Source organism: Labrus bergylta, chromosome 7, assembly GCF_963930695.1.
Source record: "Labrus bergylta chromosome 7, fLabBer1.1, whole genome shotgun sequence".
In the NCBI taxonomy this organism is placed as follows: domain Eukaryota; kingdom Metazoa; phylum Chordata; class Actinopteri; order Labriformes; family Labridae; genus Labrus; species Labrus bergylta.
Window position 1 is genome coordinate 26223812 of NC_089201.1, and position 21783 is coordinate 26245594.

The 21783-nt window shown below is 41.5% G+C and overlaps 1 protein-coding gene across 1 annotated transcript; it reads left to right on the plus strand.

Annotated features, from left to right (window-relative positions):
- The first annotated feature begins 1083 nt into the window (after positions 1-1083).
- On the plus strand, positions 1084-20125 carry klf13 (Kruppel like factor 13). Its single transcript, XM_020631295.3, has 2 exons — positions 1084-1924; positions 13608-20125. The coding sequence occupies exons 1-2, from the start codon at positions 1447-1449 to the stop codon at positions 13910-13912; spliced, it is 783 nt and encodes a 260-aa protein (XP_020486951.1). The 5' UTR covers positions 1084-1446; the 3' UTR covers positions 13913-20125.
- The last annotated feature ends 1658 nt before the right edge of the window (positions 20126-21783 follow it).

Sequence of the window (21783 nt, forward strand, 5' to 3'; positions counted from 1 at the left end):
TGGTAAGACTGCAACAAAGTGTTGAACATTTAACTTACACAGGAATTTTACCAAGTGTTATCATTTATAACCTGTCCTGTTTACACTACTATCTCTCTTTAACTATGTAATTAAATGCCTTTGAGAGGCTGTGATGGAGAAGAAGGACTGTGCCTGTGTGGAATCTCAGCAGGCTAAGCCAATAATTTGGCAGTTTGAAGCGTTTGAGCTCTCTGTCTACTTGCCCACGTTTTTTTTGTTTTTTTTGGCCAGAAGCTCCCGAATGTGCTGATCGCTCAAAGAAGGTGACACAATAATGTTCAAAGTATCAGGGACATGTTACTGATGATGAAGTGAAGCCTACATTGGAGAAAAGACAACCCACTTGCCTGAAAACTGAGATATTTTTGTGACACGTGTGGTTTATCATTTCCCCATTAGTAATTGGACTATGGTATAAGTGGTAACTGGGGAAGTGGGCATCTTTATGATAAAAAAAAAACATGCACATTGAGTGTAGGGGTTGTACGATGACATGCATTTTCCATTACATAGGACTATCTTCTTTCATACAGAGATCTGGAATTATTAGTTGATTAATCAGTTGGTGAAATTGTTAGATATCAGAAGCTTTTTCTGCAACTATTTTGATGATCAATTTGTTATTAATGCTTAAATGTGCATTGTTCCTCTTCTGCAATGTTTTCTATCATTATAGAATAAACAAGCTTGTTTTGTGATTTATTTTCAAGCATACTTTTTGTTTCTTTTACAAAATGTACTAGCCTATATTTTTGCTCATGCAGCAGAGCAGAATGCTGCAGAACACAATGTCCCACCCTCCCTCCCCCACAACCCCATCCAGCGGCTTATAAAGGCAATTTGTAGAAAATCGCATGTAGTCTACTCCTAAAGGTCTCCGCTGTACACAATGTGTCGCATGTGAGATACATCATCTGAATGCATGGAGGCAACCTGTGGTGAAACTTCCAAGTAACTCGGCTTGCTGGGTGCATTAGAGGACACGCAGCACCCAATGAATGAGCGGCTGCTCTGACGATGCTGCCGAGCGCTGCCGGTCGACACGCCCCCAGCATGGATACAACCAGCAGGAACAGGCGCTCAGGAGACACACTCACTATGCTGGAGAGTGTTTGGAGCCGAGATGGGAGTTAGCACATCCAAGTTTGTAGAGGTCCTGTTACCAGCGTTGTTGCACTAATCAAAGACATTAGGTTTCTTTTTTTTCAATAGCCTCTTTCTGTGTGTCTGAGGGGGCTTGTCTGCGTTTTTATCCGAGGCGTTTCTCTCACAGGATGTTGATGATATTGGGAAGCCGGGTAAGATCATAAAGTCAGTTCTCTCTGATGAGAACCACCTCCTCCTCTCCTCGCACACAAAGGGAAACACGGAACAACTACTTTTTCCTCACACGCCATCATTTGATTTTGATTTTGATTTTTTTGAATGTCATTAAGGAGCAGAGGGGGCTGTTTCAAAGACAAAATGGATCACTTTGCAGCAGAGTGCCTTGTTTCAATGTCCAGTCGTGCAATTGTCCACGCGCCTAAAGGGAATAGGGAGATTAAACCAGAAACCCCGTCCTCCTCCAAGAACGGAGAGGAAATCAAAGAGCCTTTGGTGAAAGATAACTCGTCTCTTTTCGTGGTGGCGCGGATTCTGGCGGATTTTAACCAACAGACTCCCAACAATGTTGCCGAGCAGGCAAAAATAAAGGATGAGAGCATGCCGGACCTCATAGATGATGGAAACTCCGCCACACCTACCACAATCTCCGATCCTTCGCTCAAACAAAGAGGCAAAAGAACGCGAGGTCGAACTGAGCAGGAATCACCTCAGAAAAAGCACAAATGCCACTATTCAGGTTGTGAAAAAGTTTATGGAAAATCATCCCACCTCAAAGCCCACCTAAGGACACATACAGGTCAGTTTCATTGGATGCAAATGTTTATTTTTTTTTAAACATGACTTATGTTGCCTTTGTAGGAAGGGGTTAGATTTGAAAACGGAGAACATCGCGAAGAAGTGAGGTTTCTTTCACGCATACACTGAAATAAAGATCTGTACAGAGGAGGGGGGGGTGACTCCTGTGTTTCATCGAGTCATGTGTATAAGTATGCACGGATCCACTCTAAAAGGGAGTATTTGGCGCATACGGTGCAGTTAAGGTCATATTTGGCGCATAGTTTGTTTATCTGAATGATCCTCTAAGTTCTGTGAACTTTGAGAGATGTCCTTTTAATTTCGGTGGAGGGAGGGAGGGAGGGAGTCGAAAATAGTGCCACTCCCACTCAAGTCCGCGAGCTTTGTCGCTGCTTTCCTCTTGCACCCCCCCTTCGCCTGCATTGAACTGTGTGTGGGCCTAAAGATCGACACTGCAGTGCAAGTGTAGAGCAAATTACCACAATTGTGAATAACAGAGATTTATATTCACGCGTAAAATAAAATTTAGTTTTTAGTGTGTTTTTAAAGGTGACACAATTATTATTTTTTTGAATCGTCCAAAAACGTCTTAAGTAAGCATCGCATACTGGTCAAAGTATGCACTAACATCGACATGCAAAAAGTTTGGGTAGAAGCTCCGTGTACCGTCACACTGCGGAGCGAAGAGCTCTCAAACGCGCTCCAGATCCGCGGTGCGTTTCGATTGTCTCTCACGCCATACCTCCATGTTTGCTCTTTGCATTCCTCAAGATAGGCTACAAAAAAGAGGGGGGGGGGGGGGGGGGGGGGGGGGGGAAAGATGTAGATCGACTCAAATTGGGTGGTTGATAAGAGCTGTGCAGTCCCCTGTCTGCCCAAAGCCCTTTGTTGTGATGTGCCACACCCCCGCCAGACGGACTGCCAGCTGATCTGGCCAGCAACAGACTCAGCTAGCTGAGCCTCGACTGAGGAGCCTCTCCTTCCTCTCTGCTCTGTAGACTGCAGCTCACAGCACCCCTCCCACCTCTTACCTTCCATTCTTCACACACATAACAGCAACAAAAACACATACCTATCTGGATCACTCGAGAAACGTCTTGTGATACCTTCACCAGCACATACAGAAATATAGAAAATGCAATTATTCATAAATGTATCGCAGAAAACAGAACATGTGATTCCATGGGACGCACATTTATTGCTCCAAAAATCCCCTTTTTTGTCTTTACTTCAATCTGAGACACCTTCATACATGAGTACATTCTCATAAGGCTTTACCTAAGGCGTGCTCTGCATATGCCTATACGCTCTGTCTGTCTTTGACATACTAGATTTATTATCCTATAGGAATTTCATATGTATGCCTTATGTGATTAAAAATGAAAGCACAACTCTACAAATGTATGAACACATTGTAAGACACAGATGGCCTTTTATAATTACATTGTCCTTGTAGAAATAGGAAAATGTCTGTATTGGTTTTCTTATTTTTAGTCTTCAGTCTAGAATTAAGTTTGCACTGCCTTTCTGCCACAGCTTTGTGCTTACTGCAGGGTTTGTCATAAACAGTCTGAGAGATATAGCCTGATATGACTCAAAATTGATGTCCTTTATACTCCTGTATCATCAATCAAATAATCTCCTCAAGGTAAAAAATAAATAAAAAAATGCACTGTTTGTTTTGTGCAGAATTAATTTTGTCTATCTGCCGTACCTTTTTCTCTTTGTCTGTTAAGCCTTTTTTGGGGGGGGATATACACTCTGTTGTCTGACTTTGTGATTGGTCTGTGTCCTATAATTTCTGATAATAAGGACAGTCTCTGCTTATTTGATTGGTTAGTCATGGAATGTGAGTCATCTCAGTTCAGCTGTCTTGCCTTAACCAAACTTTCAGCACAGCCCTCAGAGAGCACACTGTGTGCTTCCCTCAGCCCTGACCATGTGTTTTTAGTGTGCACTATTATTGCTCCGTATTAGCCCTGCCTTAGTCTCTTTGCCTATTAAGCATTTCCTCTCGCCTGCCTTTCTATTTGGATATGCTTTGGTGTCTGGCTCCATGATTGGTTTGTGTCCCATAAATTCAGATAATAATGGCTCCTTCTGCTTTTTTGATTGGATAGTCCCAGAATGTGGGTCATCTGAGTTCAACCCGGCTGCCTCAGCCAACCTTGCAGTGCTTTCATAGAGCCAGACTCTTGCTGTGTGTTTCCCTTCAGCCCCTACTAGCAGAGTCAGGAGAGAATGGATTCCAGCCCAGTCAGTCCCAGCCAAACACCGCTATCTAATTGAAGGGGGAAACACTGTTATAGACACCAAACAAAGAGCCAGGGACACAGTGTCCTCACTTGACTTCTGTAACGCCCATGCGTCATCATCCCAGCTTTTGCAATCCTTGTGTGTGGGATCCTGCAGAGTAGAGGAGCTAAAATTACGTTGTATTTTTCATGCCATGTATGCAATATAGAAAAATCAAACCCTTTAATAGTTTGAAATAATCTTCAACCAGTGATTGTTTTCCTATGAGAGGCATCAACATTTTTTATTTTGTGCCATGCAAGAAGTCAATTGTGGGTAGTTTAATTGTATATTAACCATTATCTTTTGGAAAATGGGTGATGTTTTGTTGATTTCAGAATCAGAATGAGTGTAATGTTTACTGTCTTTTGCAAACTTGGATTACATTGCGCAGGTTAATACCAATGAGTTTCTAATTAACCTTTGCCATAAGGATTGTTTGGTTTCATTTGTTTAAAGAACCTCTTTTACAAGACTTTTGCTGCTGCTGCCTGATAATGGAGGTGGATACAAGCTAATTTGTAGTGCTAGTTTTAATTAGGAACAACATAATTTCTATGAACAGATGTCTGCATTCTTCTGCAGAATGTTTTGGCAACTGACATGAACTGACATGAATTGACTGCAGTATTCAGAGTAATGCTTGTAGTCAGAGTAATTGATTGAAGGGCATCTACCGCAATGGAACTCCAAAACCCATTGGCTGTCATCCGACAACAATTCAGCTATTTTAATCCCTACAAATAATCTCAACGATCAATGCACAGAAAAGGAAGTCTTAGATTGAAGCGCGCAATTGCTAAATGCAGGCTACATTGGTTGTCCTGAAAAGTTGGCTGTTTATCAGACCATGGCGGATGTTGAAGTTAAGAACTAAGAAACTGGTAACTATATTGATGTAAAGATGCTCCTGGCTATTGGTCTCTTGAGTGAAGGCAAAAGCTAAATTTTACAAAACAGATGAGTAAAGATAAGTTTGTTAAAAATGTAAAACTGTATTTTCATGTCTTGCTAAAGTTGTGGTGGCCAGAATACCTACCCTGGACTCAATATTGGAGCTAGAAATATCGCAGAATCATCCCTTCTTGGGCCACAATGGATTAAGCACACAACCAATCATCTTTAAACATTCTGTCAGTTGGGGAAAAGTCTCTTAATTCTCCAGATATCATTTTAATTCAACTCTGAAATGTAGGCCAACAACTTAAATACCTGAACATTCATCAATATGCAGACGATACTTTGTTTACATTGCTGTAGTATATATGATGTAAAGCTACTTATGCAGTAGACACAACCTCCTTAACTTCATCTTTATCTTAGAGTAGACACTAAATGTGATGGAAACTCTAAAAAAGGTGCATGCGGTACAGGTTAGGTACTGAATCTATATTTAAAGTATTTTAGATGTCTTTTTGACTCAGTTGTTTTCTCAAACATGGTGTGTAACAAGGACACCAGGGAGTTGCAGACATGGAATACATGCTAAATTGAAATGACTTATACTGCATTGAGTTGGATGTTGAGGACTCTGCTATGGTTAAGGTGTTTAAGGTTGCCACACAACTTATGCCTGATCTCCTTGTGTGGACGGTGGGGCTTTAATCAGATACATATACCTATCCTGTTGTGTGGAAAATGCAGTCATGTAACACAGATGTGAAGATAAACACAGTTCTACATAAAAAAAAGGTGAAGGGAAGGTAAATTAAACTTTATGAGTTTTACTCAGTATTCTTTTTTATTTTTCGTTAATTCCTCTTCAACTCTTAGTTCTAAGAAGCACAGCAGACTTGAACAATGAAGACCACTTTTCTGAGAGGTTTCCAGAGTACGTAGAGTACATGGTGTTCTCTGGGAAGCCTCATTACTCTGCTCTGGTCATGTCATGCACACTGCCATATCCAAAGCAGAGATGGCCCCCGACAAGCTCATTATAAGTCATGTCTTCTTCAGAAAGAACAGCATGGGCCTTCTGTGCCCCCCGCAGCTGGGCCTCACAAAAGGCCATCTTGTCAGTGTGTGAGACCTATTTGAAAACCATTTAGAATCACAGGGAGGAACAGGGTCAATGTTTCTCAAAGACAAAGAGCCTAACAACATATTTTACAGTTGGTTTGAGGTTTTGTTCAGACCTCTTTTGTGTTCTGCTGGGGGTACCTCTAATACTGGGAGATGGTTGCAAATCCACGTCCTAAAAAATAACCGGCACCACCTGGCAGCACAGTTCATCCACCATAGAGACCCAGTTATTCATGCAAGCTTTCTATTTTCAGCCAAATAACTGTGGTTAATGAAACTTTTTTTTTTTAAACGTAAAATTATCCCAAATTCCACATGGAAAAACTAGCAGTAGTCACCTATTATATACTGCTTCTTTGCCAGCGGTTTTATATTTGGCAGCCCTGCTGCACAGAGTGCCCAGTGTTCCTGTGTGGCTGGTGGCAGTGATGAGGTAGCTGGGTGGAGATGGGGTTTCCCTGCACCCGCTTGAGCCTGACCTTGGCACAGCAAAGGATAAAGTTCTAATTGGGCACAAAAGGTCACTCCTGCCACGTGGCAGAATTTCCACCATCCCACCCAGTTAAACAATTTCTCCTGATGTTTTATAGCAATAACAATGACAATTTCCATTTTGACCAAATTCTGGTGGCATTGCAAATGTAATGTTTTGTTTTGTCTGTTGAAATGTTCCAATACTTTCGTCTGGACTGAAATATCTCAACAATTAGTGGATGGATTGCCATAAAAATGTATGAAAAGTCCACACAGGATGTTTGACTGACCTCTCTTCTAGCCGAACATAAATTCAGTGTTGTCTTATATTCTAAAATAAGTCAACATCTGGTAGTTGCATGGTTCTCAGGGGTCAAGCCTAATGACTTGTGATAGTGATGATCCTTCTCCCTTGCAATATTGTGTCACTATGTGGTTAACAATTGTGGTTTTGAGTGAAATGTCTGCAGCACTTATTCTCTTCGGCAACAAAGCAGCGACAATCCCGAAAGAACTCTAGTCATCCATCATGTTTCAAAAAACATATTTTATAATGCATAAAGCTACAACCAGACAACAGATATTGTTATCATGCAGCCACTTACAAGCTAATATTATGGTTAGCTATGAGGTATTGAAAACTAACATTACAGTACCGTTCAGTAGTGTTACGTGATATATTGGAAATGCATAACCTTGTTGAAACCACTCTAACCGTTCTAATTAGAACAGTTAATAACACTCTAGACTGAGATGGCTACACGTTCAATATTAGCATTTTAAGTTGTCATTGCGAACAAGATAGCATGCTAAATTTGCAAGCTAAAGTATGACCAAGCATGGCTGGGCAGAACTGCTTGCATAGCTGTAGATTTGATATTTTTTATTAATTTCTTAATAGACATTTTTTCTGCTGTAAGAGCCATTTAAAAGACAACAAGGTATTGAATAAGTCTTCTCGATCTGCAGGATGTATGTAAAACCAAAGTGGAGCCACCATCTTGTCTTTTCTAATCCTCTGATGCAGCGTTACTGTAGACATCTCCAAAGCATGTGCTGGTACACATGCTGTGCATATGCTACATGTGGAAATGTAAATATGACAGTAGGATGGGTCCTACCTAATGTTGAAATATAAACAAGATTTTGCTGTGATTAAGCAGCCAAGGATGTTTGTTGGATACTGAAAGGCCCCTGTCAGGTAGTTCTCTGTGTCTTTCAATGGCCCAAAAGGCTCATGTATTCTTTAGTTAGCTCTAGAGTAGTTCTATCAAAGCTGCTCTGTCTATTCCCCACCTACCCCTCCCACCCTGCTCCAGCTTGCAAAGCAAAATAGGTGCTCAAGCGTGTTGTGTTGCAAGGCAAAGCCACGGCTTGAGGCGTGGTATTGATTACCGGTGTCAGGAAGAGAGGGATACAGACCTGTGGAACACTGCATATTTTCACCTCCACTGTTCAAAAACCACCAGCCACATATTGCATGCAAGTAAGGGATCTGCAGCACAAAGCCAGAGAGAATACAGTGCAGCAGGATGGGGGTGGGGTTAGTTACCAGGATATTCACTGTCAATGCCCTCCATTGATGTAGGTCATTTATTCAGCTACATCTGCAGCTAATCTGATTAACGTTTGAAGGGCTGTGACCTCTGTAGCAGAGAACAACACCCCTGTCACCCGGCACTTAACGGGTCCCAACTGAGAAGTAGACTCCGGGCTAGCTTGACTAAAAGAGAAATGGCTGAAAATGACTGTGGAGCTAATGTCAGAGGGAGTGTTTTGTCTCCAGCTTGGCTGTTTATGTTCCCTACAGTATGCAAGGTGTGTCCCCTCTCCCTGCATGATAAATCAGACTGTGGCCAACCATGACACACTGGGGTGTGGCTCTCAGAAACGAGATGAGGACTATTTTGTGTGGTCTTTGGGGGAAAGGGGCTCTAGCAGGGCTAGGTCTTTTTTTGGCACTAGTTTGTAAGCAGGTCTGTCTCATATGAGCTGTAGTGTCAGACTCCATCAGTTAAATGAGCTGGCATTGTCCTGCAAGTGAGAGTCGTGGATGAAGAGGCATCCCTGCTCCCACCTGCTTTTTGCAGACCAACTGTAAACAGCCATTAACGGCTGCAGCTGTTTGCACGTCTTTAGGTAACCAGACATCTTAAAGATAAGGAGACTGCCTGCAACACATCAAGGCTGCAGGTTGTTTTCGCATGCACTCAAGGCTAAAACAGAGTGCCCACTCTCGCTAATTGAGCAAAATTTGATGAGCTGGTCAATGCAGGCAAGCTATGCCTGCATTGCCCTTAAAGAGTTAAGGGAATTGAGTAATGTATGGTGTGTGCAGGAATTAGACGGTCACACTAGACCCCTCTGCACATCCCTGGTTGAATGTCAATATTGCAGTTCAGACAGAGGGGAGTGAGTTACGGTTAGTACACACAGCCTGTCAGATTGAAATGCATTACAGGAGTGCATCTCCTGTTGGGAGCTAGGCTGCTGCTATTGTTCAAAACTGTACAGCTATAAGCCAACAAGGGGAGGTAGGCCATTCAACAACAACCGAGGCCCTTCTCAATAAAGACAAAAGATGATTATACCTCAAATGTGTCTTGTTTTCAGATATTTCTTGTGACAAGCTGAGGCTAGTCCTCCTCTTGAGCACCTGACCCACCCAAGTGTCGTTCATTGCTCAGGCAGGAGCGACTTATTCTAACACTGAATTGATCATATGGCAAACCTTTTTTTTGCTCAAATGTGCCATACTGCTGGGTTCCCAATCTTAAGTATCATAATTAACGACAGCTGAATAATGTAAGCCACAAAAAAGTCAGTGAAACCTAATCTGTAGGGAAATCTGGTTCATGTTTGACAATGCCGTAGCTACAACAGCTAACATAAGCATTCAGCCACTTGCTTGCTAAAATATCCCGTTTATACATGAATTTGCTGATTTCAGCATATATATTGCTTTGGTAGTGTTCCACAATACAACATGAAAGGTGTTAGTTCCTCACTTTTGTAACGCTCGCTAAATGGTTGTATGCTAACATTATTAGTTGTCGTAAGGTAGCAAGCAGGGTATCATACTCAATATGCTCTTTTAATTGGAATTTACAGTGAAATTATTGTGATTGCGTGATGGCCTAAATTTGATGGACATCCTGAAACACATCAGTACAACATCTTAACAGCAATTGATCTTCCCACTTTTAATGTGACATCAGAGGAAAATGGCTGCCATTCAGAATATGCTGAACAGAGCTGCGCAGAGAATGGCTTCTCTTAATTAGTCTCCTCTCACACTTGGTTAATTTTTCTGGAGACAAATGACTGCGTAAACTGTTGCTATGATTCCAGATGTGTTTCCAATAAAGCCGCGCCTTGTTTTCCTTTTTTCAAACCGCAGACCTTTGTAAGCCTTTGTTCTTATCTTTGCACAAGCGAAGCCTCCATATACTGCTCTGAGAACAATGGAAAGTGGAGCAGCAGTAGCCTCAGTGTATATTCAGTGTATTTAACTCACATGTATTTGCGTCATCTTGGAATGATGTGAGATTGCGTGTAGACAGAGAGGGAGGGTATGGTTGAGTTTACTCTGCTGTCATTTTAGTATTATCTCAAATCCAATGAATGGTTGTCTGCCGGCTCCTGGTTGGTTACAGGTCATAGTCTGTTGTAAACATGAAACTAAATTACAGGATAGTGCTGAGCTCTACCACTTGAGCGAGTGGTGATACGCTCATTTCATGTTGCCAAGATGACTGTGCTTCTTAGCTTGCTGAAGTGAAGTAAAGCTCCAACTTTAATGAGCTGTGATCTCCTGTGTGACCTCAGGTTTAACTTTCATTCTCGGTCCATGTGCTTGTAAATTTCCATGCATGTTTAGAATGCATTTTGTTTTTGTTCTGAGCTCTGTAAAAGATGTTTCCTGTTCTGGTTCTCACTGCGCAAGCACAAGAACTTGACTTTTTCTCCCCTCCTCACCCTGACGAGCTATTTACTCTAGCTGTCTCAGGGCACGCTCACATGCAGACTTCAACGTTACACTGTGTGAATTTGGCCCTTGCCTGAGGACACACGAGGAATTTTATCTACTAGCTGGAGCAGGTGACCAAGCCAAGTTCCTGTGCTGCTGCTCACGTCAAAAAAAGGAGATTTGATCTGCCTTCGTCGACAGCATCTCTTACACCCGCGAGAGTGCCTCAGACTCCATTTATCTGAACCATTCCTGCAGAAAGTGAGGAACCAAACTTCTTTGGCATGAATGAGAGAAGGATGGGTTAGAGGAGCAGAGATGAGCTGTTTATTTACTGACCCAGTGGCCTCGGAGAGAACAGTTATATAACAGGAGTACCTGTGACATAATCACATTTCCTTGGAGGGGGGACACTAGCGCTTAGTAGAGGTACAGTTTGTGAGCATGATGTAACTCACTTAACGGGTAACTGGGTCACTGTGTTCGTTTGGGGAAAAGCTTCCCTCATTACACCCCCGGCCCTTTTGCAACTGACACATTCTGAGAAAGAAAAACCACACCCTTGATGTGGACGCTGCCAGAGACCGGAGAATCAATCGGCAAGGCCTGGCGTCATCAGCGGCACTGACCCCCTGCTGTGACAGAACTGGAGCTGGATGGGAATGAGAGTAGGGTAAAGGGAGTAGCTTGAAGCAACCCTCTTTATACACTGTGACGCTGAGTAATAGCTGCAGTCTCCTGAAATATCTCGCAGAGTGACATCGTCCAACCATGCAGGGTGATAGCCCTTATCTTTCTTCCCATTCCTGATCAAAGCGTTTATTCCCTAAACCTCTTTTTTTACTTCAACTATGGAAAAAACTAAATGATAAATAGAGCAGTGCTTTTCTTTATGAGTCTTTTAAAGCTGACATTATAGCAATTTCAACCCATATTCATATTGTTAACCTTAATACCAAAAGCTGTTTAGCAGGAGGTGAAAACAGGCAGCATATCTGTTAATTTTGCATTTCTAAGAAGTCGCAGAGCTCTAAATAATTTGCTGCGTCTCGTTGAGTTGCTGTTGGATACCTGATGCTTCCACTATGACTGTATTACTGTATCAGGGCAGTAAGACTGGATATCTCAGCCTGGCTCTCTGATGTCTGGTTAAATATTAATGTAGTTGGATCCGTTACACTGGTTATTGAGCCTTAAGCAGCCTGCAGAGCTAAGCTCTACTTTTTAGCCAGTAACTCATTTTCGGTGCCAGGATGCAGCGCAGGCTGCTTCACTAGCTACTATGATATGACATTTGATTATCAGGTCTCTCTTTAATAATAATCAGTAGGTGTAGTGCCATGAAAGTTAAACTGTGCCCTTTTATCCTGGGTGTAACTCAGGATGTAAACAGGGTCAAACAACACCAGTCTGCTCATTTTCATGACTTGAACACCACACAGAGCAAGTGAAGTGTTTTCTGTGTGTAAGAAGAACAGTGTGGCTATTTTTTTGGAAAGAAGTTCTCTAGGCTTGAATGCAAATGTCTTCATGTCAGTTACAGAGTTTACTTACACTGAGCCCTGTAGGGGCCCGCAGGAACTGTTGTGGGCAGGGCTGGGGCTGAGGTGAGGCGTCAGAGGCAGGAACACAGACTGGGCTGTCTAGACTTGCTCTGTCTGTCTGCATGTTTTGTAACCATTCAGTATATGGGGGGGGGGGGGGGGGGGTCAGTGCACTACTGACTAGTAGTGCACTGGGTTCTTGTTTTTTGAGACTCTCTGGCATCAGGTAGCATGTGAGTGTTTGATGCTGAATGCCACTGTTTCCATTGTGGCCCTGAGGGAAGGCACAGAACAAAGAAAGCATTTCCTGGTCTTATGTTCTCACTTGTCATGCCACACATAAACACTCATGCATCTTATCATTTATTCCTTTTCATACCCCCAAATCCGCTGCATATTACTCAAGTTGATTGTTTTTTCAAAGCGTTAAAAGAGTCCATCCTGCCCTTCTCTATGGCACTGCAATGTAACGCTGGTAAAATTAGACACTGGATGTGGCTATTGTCAGGCAGAAACTCACTGAAATGGAAGTAAAATTGAATACAGTGTTAGACATCGTGGCCGGCGGATGCAGAAAGCAGCGTTTAAGCTCCATGCACACTGTTTCCACATCAGAATAGAAGGAAACCACAAGATATATAGAACCATCTGGCTTTGAGTAGATTTGTGTCAAAGCCCACTTTTATTGCCTGATGGAAGGGGGAAGGGTGTAATTTCCCCATGTGCCGAGTCACAGATAGTTGCATGTTGGAAAATGGGCTGGGTAACCATTGTGAGTGTGATTAGCATCTGGAGCAAAGATAATTAAGCTGTGCCTGCTTCTCATGCTCAGCTCACATTTTTAGATGATTTACCATAAGTCCCATGGCTCACAAAGTCTACCTTTTTTTCCGATTTTATTTTGCAATATTTTAAAGATGTCTCCGGTTGTTATAATATCCTTCCTTTTACTGAGCAATAAGACTCAACTACTCTTTTACTTCTTCTCGACATTTACATAAAAAAAAGATTTTATCCATAAAACATAATTAAAAAAAATCGATTCCCACTTAATGCTTCCCCATAGGCCTGGAGCACACTTCTGTTGTTATGACTAGATATGCAGCATTTTCCTGTTGCATTTGTGTGTCTTACTTTCCTCATTTTGCAGCATGTGAAATGTGTTGCATTTATTGTTGCTGTATTTGTTTCTGACTTTTGAATGTGATTTGGATATTGCATTGTTTCTGAATTGCAGCCCCAAAAAGCCTAATGCAAATCAGCAGTGTGTTTAAACTGCATGCCCTGCAGTAAGAAAATTATAAAAGTTGTCTAAAATAAAGGGATAATGTTTGTACATGTGTGATTTATCATCTCACCATCCCTTTGTGTTGTTACAGGAGAACGGCCTTTCCCATGTACCTGGCCCGACTGCAGTAAGAAGTTTGCCCGCTCCGACGAGCTGGCCCGCCACTACCGCACCCACACGGGAGAGAAGAAGTTTGGATGCCCGCTCTGTGACAAGCGCTTCATGCGGAGCGACCACCTGATGAAGCATGCTCGGCGCCACTCAGATTTCCAGCCAGGCATGCTGAAGAGGCCCCACGGCAGCAGTGGTGGCAGCATCACACGTCCCAGCTCCCTCAGCGACTACAGCCGCTCGGACGCCTCCAGCCCCACCCTCAGCCCCGCCAACTCGCCTTAAACTGAAACCCAGTCGCACTTTCTGCCTCTGACCTGGGAGGCCTGTGTTTTTGTCATAACACTTGTGTTGCACAGTTGTCAGCAGCCCCCCTCCCTTTGCTCTGCCTGCGCTTGCTGTGGTGTACCATACTGTACATAACTGCTTATTGTAGTGCAATTACTTGTGCGATCCTAAAAGAAGGTAATGCCTTTCCCAGATGGCAATATTTACATTCTGTACCATATGTCTGTATTTTTTTAGCTTCTGATCATGGCTAGTTGTCCAATGTATGTTTGCAGTCCGCTAAACAAGGTTTAGAAGAAAAAAAACAGACATCCTGACAAGTCTTTAAAAATGGCTTTTTTTCTTTTCTTTTTTTTTTCTTCTTGTTTGAACGGGTGAGGAGAAGGGGTACACACACACACACCTCAGGATTGAAGACAGTTGCTATTTCTGTAATACCACAGTACTTTAACAGTACTCACATTGACTGCACAATATACTCATCACTTTACTTGGAAATTCAACAGGGGTTGAATTTTACACCCTTCTCAGGGATGGCCTTGTTAGCTTGAAGAAGAATGAACACGGAGAAGAGAAACATAAAGTACATATATAGCAGCCTTACACTCAACACAATTTGCACTCTTTGTTTTTTTGTTGGTTTTCACGTTTAAGGAAAGTCGCCCATACAGTCAATCATACCCAGAATGCATGTTTTATGTTCTACTTTGTGTTGTTTGGGTTCATGTGTAAAATAATTGCTGTTTAAGAAGCAGATCCCCAAAACGTGCACCTTTTAGTAGGCAAAATACATCTGTTTCCTCACTGCAACCTGAATGTTGAGTTGCAGTAACACTGGGTTAAATATGTGTTTCATTAAACAGTGGTGCACAGTGTATTCTGTGCAAATCTACTTTGTGGGAGGATTGGGATTATACTGGGATAACAGTTTTTAAATTACACTCAGTAGAAGAATCTTTAGACCCTTTAAAGAGACAGTTAAGTTTCAAAGCAGCTTTTCATGCTTTTTTTTTTTTTTTTTGAAAAAGCACTGAATCATCAACCAGTATTTCACTCAAAATACACAAAGGGACTGTAGCTGAGACAACATTTATCCATCTCTGAAGCACATAGGAAAAAGTACCAAAGACAGATGTGAATGAAAGCTTTCTATTCAGTCTCATAAGCCGCCCTTTACAGAGGCCTGAGGCTGGTGGGTGGCAGTATCACAGGTAGAGCCAGACAGCTGGCTGACTTCCCTTCCTACTGTCTTTAGTGGTCTTCCTTGAGGAAACAGCTGCATCCCACAAGAAGCCATTCACAGTCTGCAAAAGGAGTGCGAACATGCCATTCTCGGGGGAGTCCTCCCTCCCCCCACAGGTTCTACCTGTCCTGTCAAAGATCAGCAGAGCTCAGAGCCAGCCAAATTGAATAAGGTTGCCTAACTTTGGGGTCAAATTTAGGCCAGAATGTTGGGCAGAGCTGTGCTGTAGAACAGTGCGAACAAAGAGTCTATCTGTGACAGACAGGCAAGAGAGGGCAGGTCCCGATAAAAGAGGAGAGGTTTATCACGAGCCAAGCAGCACAGAGGAGGAGACACCCGGGCGCAGACACCCTCATCTCCTCCTTTTTTCTCGCTCCAACAGAAGTGAACTGTGAGCAGAAAAATGGCTGTAATTAGCAGGTTGCTCCTACCTGTAGGGACAAAACAAGTGTGTAATCAACAATACTACCTAGATAAGGCTAGCAGTGTGGGTGGGATTTACCCAACTCCATCCTAAGCACAGGGAAAAATCAGTCTCGACTGCTGCTTGAGAGTCACATTTCACAATGCCAAGGAAAATGTAGCTTCAAAATCAAATGGATATGCTTTCAAACAGCTGCTTTCAAACTTCTCTCTCGCAACAAGGGGGGCTTTTTAAACTGTTGTAAAAACATGTGAACCAAAACCAACATATCAGCAAAGTGCAGTTCTCACCAGCTTCATGTCATCCTGCCTGTGAAGCTCAGATGTCCCCGTGAGAAAGCTCACTTGTGTTTTCTAGTCACACATGCCTCAATAAGTCAGGCAAAAGGCACAGTAAACCTTTCATGCAAACAGGCACCGCTATCAAAACTGCTGCAGCCCCAACCGGTCTGGGTTATGCCTACATTTAAACGTACATTTTTCTCAGAATGCTTTAGCACTATGGCCGGAAATAGCTTCATGGACCCCTCCAAACTGTTGTCATCATGCTAGCTTCATAATACCAACCACCTCGACCCACTCTTGCCCCTGCAGTCCCGTGCTTCACACTACATGCATGATAACAACTTCTCCTTGGAAGCGTTGAGGCTGTTTGAGACGGTCTGGCAGGTGTAAAGTCATGAATGGCCGGCCTTGTCCCTCCTTCTCCGCAGCGGCCATCTCTCTTGAAAGCTGTGAAGAATCAGCTCTGTCACAAACATCCTCCAAAAAGAACACATCCCTTATGTAGATCCCATGCAGTAGTCTCCTCAAAGCACCACAAGACGTTCAAATAGTTTCCAGGCTGCAGGATGACACTTTAAATGCCGTCGATCTGCAGCGCTTAGTGAAGGAAGCAGTGAGAGGGTTTTTACATTTACCGTGTTCGAATGAAAAAAAAAAACTTCCTCAGATTGTTGTTGAGCAGCTCTTTGTGGTGTTGTCCATCACTTTTTTTTTGTCAGTCAATTTTGGACTATGTTTGAAACTTTCTTATAAGCTCATTAAGCGGGTTTCATTAATAACTTCTTAATCCATAATCTGCACATTTACCTCAGGGTCAATATCCGCAAAGCAGATACGGGACAGTTTGTGGACATTGATGTAACAGCAGTTCCTGCACAGACATGTCTGCCAGCCCCCTCTTCCCTCCCCCCCCGCCCCCATGGTGTTCCTGGGTGCTTAGTGTTCACTGCTGGTCAGTGTCCCACCACACTGGAAACACAGGAACGCCTCCCCTGAAAGGGTCTTGCTCTGGTCTATAATGTCTTCTGCTATAAGCACTGGGCAGTGTGGAGCTTTTGTCAGTGTAAAGCCTCTTTAAACACTTAAACCGTGAGTGACGGTACAATTACAGTAGGCGAATGGAAACTCCTATACCATCTGAAAACAAACACACTGTGACCGTGTGTAAACAGCAGGCCAAAATATCAATCCCCTGACTGCAGCAGTGACATAAAGGACTCCACAGGCAGAGTGTCCCATAACTTTTACTCTCACTGTACCAAATCTACTTGAAGAATTCAACACAAAAGGCCATTGAACACAGTTTTGTACATGTCCATTTTTACTGTACTTGCTTTTATTATCAATTGATTATGAGCCTTTATGGAGAAAGGTTTTTTTTCATTGATTTTCCATTGTCTTCAGGTCATTTCAGGAACTCTTTGGAAGTTATCACAGCATTATGGTTGACTGTTCTTGTTGGGCTGTGTAAAGGCGCCGTATTTAAAAAAAAAAAAAAAAGAAAAGCCCCATTGATGGGCTTGACCCCTTTAATCAGAAACATTTAAAACTGTTGATGTCAGGATGCAGGCTATTCCAGTTAGCCTGTTATCCAAAAACAATAAAACATTCTCCAAGTCAGAAAGAGGAAGGATTGTTTTGGGGGGGGGGAGAGAGATGATAAGATTAAAAAGAAAACCTCTGACCTCTTTGTACAACTTTTTCAGATGGTTTGACTTGTTTTTCTTTATTATTTAGATTCTTTTGAAAGTTTTCCATAAAAATAGAGACCACAGCATTGTGAATTAGCAATGTAGTCATGATTTTAAATGTTGCTTTTTTTTTTTGTCTAATATGAAATGTTTGTATAATTTTTCAAAAATCATACCTCTGGAAATATTTTTCTTTTGTTGTACCTTCATATCTTTTCACAACATCCATCATGTAGCTTATGTTTGCTTGATGAGTAGCACAAATTGGTGGTTTTTATTTGTCCCTACTTGAAGAAATACTTTTTTTCTGTAAAAAAAGAAAGAAAATACAAACAAAGAAAAAAAAACACTGGGCTACATTTTATATAATCATCCCGTGTTGTCAGGGTCTCTTCCACATCCTTGTAAATTCAAACAGTAATCTTTCCAGGAAATATTACAACCCTATTTTGTATTATTTTATGTTACAAGAATATTTAAACCATCCTTACTGAGCTCCACACACGTTGTCTTAGTTTAAACCTTTTCTATGTGTGGAACGATGTCTGCTGTAAATTACTACAAAACTCCACGTCAGCATTTTTTAAATCCAATTTAATGACCATGATCTCAGAGAGATGACAGATTTCAACATCTGTTTGAGAAAAAAAGACTTTAAACAATGACAAAATGGAAATGCAAGGTTTGTACAAAATGCTAACAGTTACTGTCTTTTTTCTGCTAATTGTAAAAATACTTTTAAGTGAACTGATTGTTGCCTAGTGTGTAAAGAACTAACAGAAGTCCTATTTAAAAAAAGAAAAAAAAGTTCATATTAATAACATGAATATATCACTGATCCGACCGTCTCAACTGAAATCCAATGACTGATCTCATTGTACAAGCATGACAGATGGAACTATGTGCCAAAACTATAATGGAAACTTGGTTAAAAAAACACCTGCTATCAGACATTTAAACAACTTGTACAGTTTTATAAAGTGTGACAACTTTTTTATGTAATGTACAGTAATATTTCTCTTTTGCTTTTATGTAAACTTTTTGATTGTGTAGTTCTGTTTTCATTTGGTTCTTGTTATTTAATTTCTTTTCTTCCTTTCTTTTCGCTGTACAATACTCAAGTAATGTATGATGGCTTAGTACAGGTATTTTTTGACATCTTAATGATAAAAAAAAAAAAAAAGCCCGACCATTCCAAAGGATTGAAAACTGAATTTGCTATAATTGTGCTGCTTACATCAACCTGATGCATTTTTGTAGGTTATGAATAGAAGTCTGTCTTGACTGTGCATTTTTTTTTTTTTATACGTTGTGTGAGTTGTGCACAAGGTACGTTTCTCATTGTCAACATTTCCTAGGTTTGATCTATCCTGTCTTTTCAGGCTCTTTGTGGAGGCTAAGCCAATTCAGATGAACAACTTACAAACATGCAATATTTAATCATATAATATAAACAATTAAAAAGTCAAGGGCATTCAGAGCATGTTTTGAAGGCCTGCGGCTTTTGAAGGCTTGTATAGTGTTCGAGAAGAAGCCATGATAGGAGAGGTTGATTGAGAAGGAGCTTTGAGTTTTTTCGCAGCTCATCCGACGCTCCACAGTGACAAGATGTTACCAAAGGCTTTGAAGGGAAAGATGAATGTTGCAGTAAATCTTGAACTTGGTCAAGTGGGGGGTTCAAATTTTTACGCACTGTAAGTGCTGATCGATGGATGTTGTGCTTGAAATGGACCTTTTTCTACATCTCAATAAGCGACTTTTGTTATTTTGTATAAGATAACTTGAATGAACAAAACCGTCATTAATCAAACGAGCAAACGAGTATCTTAAAGAGTAAAAAAAGACAAGAAACATAAGAGACTGAGTAAATAAGCAGCATAGCAGACTATATCTGTCTGTACCCTTAACTGACCGACTGAACTGTCACTGTGCTGCTCTTTACTGTAGCGATGCACAATGACAAAAGGTTTCTTGCTCCGGCATTGGATTCTTTTTGCCCTTCAAGGATTTGTTTGTTTCGGTTAAATGAATGACCTCCCTTTGATGACAGAGAGCCTCTCACCAGCTTCTTGTTTTGGTTTCCTGTACCTGTTTTGTCCTCTATGTACCTCCTCAGTGTGATGTTGCTCTCTTGATACCTCTGTGCGTTTCTCCTCTGCCCATCACCATCAGTTGCCTGTTGTAGTGACTCCATGGTGCTGCCCCCCCTCACAGCACCAATATAATCTAATCTGTAAATAACTCTTGACTCAGCTCTGGCCAGTACATCCAATGACCTCACTCTAACCTTCAGGTGTCATTTTCTTTTCTCCCTCAGCAAACCAAAATCACTACATTCAAGTATTACAGTTGTACAGTTCCTCGGACTCTACATGCATTCAATGTGCTGGTCTTAGCCGCTCTGCTGTACCTTTTTATGGCATTATTTTTTACATGTTAGACGATATATTGTGACTATGTCCTATGCAAATATGAAAAATAACAGATTGTTGAATAATGTATGTTGTCATAACTTGTATGCATGAAATAGTGAAGTTTACATTTGGAAATAAATTCATAAAATAAGCAGCTACAACTTGCAATGTGCTCATTTCCTTTGCTGTCAAATAACGTTTAAGATGCTAAGACAAGGCGTAATCAAAGGTTAATTGTATATGAAGAAAGTCATCACTAAAGCAGCTTCTAGGAATTAAATGAATGCTATTTGAAATATTAATCATTGAACTAGCGGTGCTTGTTGGTGGATTTTGTTCTGTCTAGGTAGCGCTCAGCTAGCTGCTAACCTTTCCAGTCTTTATGCTAAGTTATTACCAGTGGCTGGATGGGTAGCTTAAAAATAACTTTAAGGCTACTTTCCTTCAGGTTATTTTTCAACCATCAATCTTCTAATCTAACTAGCTGCAAGCAACTGAACCCCATAGTGTTAAACTCTACTTTAATTTTACTGAACTGACATGATAAAGTAAGTTACGCTAATAGTCACAACAAGCTAATTCCCAGCAAGTGAAGCTAAGGAGGCTGCACAACTGAGCATACTAAACTGAAGTTTTTGTTTTATGACTTGTTAACTAGTCATCAATTTTAAAAGGAAGAATATGTTTCCCTTATTCAAAGTGTTGTTTTAATGTCAGGAAGTTCTCTGTTTGTATCTGGTTATTTTTTAATGATATGGGCTAAATATGTGCGTGGGAAACTGGTGGAGTGATATTTCTCATTTACACATCCTTTTCGTAGAAGCCTAAAGTGTTTTTCAGTAAAATTCTTGCAAGAGGAAGTACACCTTGTTCCCTCACTTCACCCATGCAAATATTTACCGTAACTGCTGGGGTATCAACAATGGGTGGGGCTCCAAATGCTTGGGACTCCTTCCTTTCTGATTGTATTTCAGGCCAAAATAAAATGACAAGTTTTGTGTGAAGTTTCCTGTCTAAATGCAACTTCAGAAGAATGGATGATTCACTGAACTTCAGCTGCCCGCCTGTGCAAAGAGTACTTTTGACTTATAAAAAAAAAAGAAGCTGTTTCTGCTCTGCAAAAAACAGTGCCAACATTGTGCAAGCTTATTTTAAGCTAAGTGTGTTCACCAACGCCAACAGAGATCACAGGCGAGTCCTTTCTGCTTAGCAAATGTACATGATGTGGAGAGAAACAGGAAGGAAGAGAGAAATGAAAGCATTAAAAAAAATAGTTGATGATGAGCCTGGTGTTCTCCCTGCTCAATCTGTACACCTCCTGTCTCCAGGCAGGTTGGAGATACCAGAACACCGCGCTGCACAGACAAGCTGCCATCCCTGGCACCGTCACACATTTTGGTGTGCCATCACAGCCGGTGTGTTCCCAGAGCTTGTTTTTTAGTTTTTGTGTGCATCATAAGAGAATTCTCCATAGTAAGCTTTGACGTGCTTAAATTTAGCTTTAATCTTTTTTTTTTTCTTGTCTTTACACTTTGAATGTGAACAGTGAGCATTTGTCACAGAAAAAATAGCACCTAGAAATAAAAATCCTCTGGTCTAGCAACAGTAGAGTCTCACTTTTGTCCCTCTGTAGACCACTAACTGAGCTAATTCACACATAGCTCGCTCTTTTACAAGATCTCAGGTTTTGCTGGTTGTGTGGGTGAGTCGCATACTCTCTCTGGGCTGCACGTCTTTCAGTCACGTGTTCCTTCTCGAGATGACACATTTTTCCCTCTGTAGTAAGTTTCATTGCTGCAGATGCGTGGCAAA

What these genes read in the sequence shown, in the direction of transcription:
- klf13 (XM_020631295.3), top strand. Translation starts at nt 1,447, where the DNA reads ATGTCATTAAGGAGCAGAGGGGGCTGTTTCAAAGACAAAATGGATCAC. An exon ending in CCACCTAAGGACACATACAG is followed by an intron (nt 1,925 to 13,607) that starts GTCAGTTTCATT and finishes GTGTTGTTACAG; the next exon opens with GAGAACGGCCTTTCCCATGT.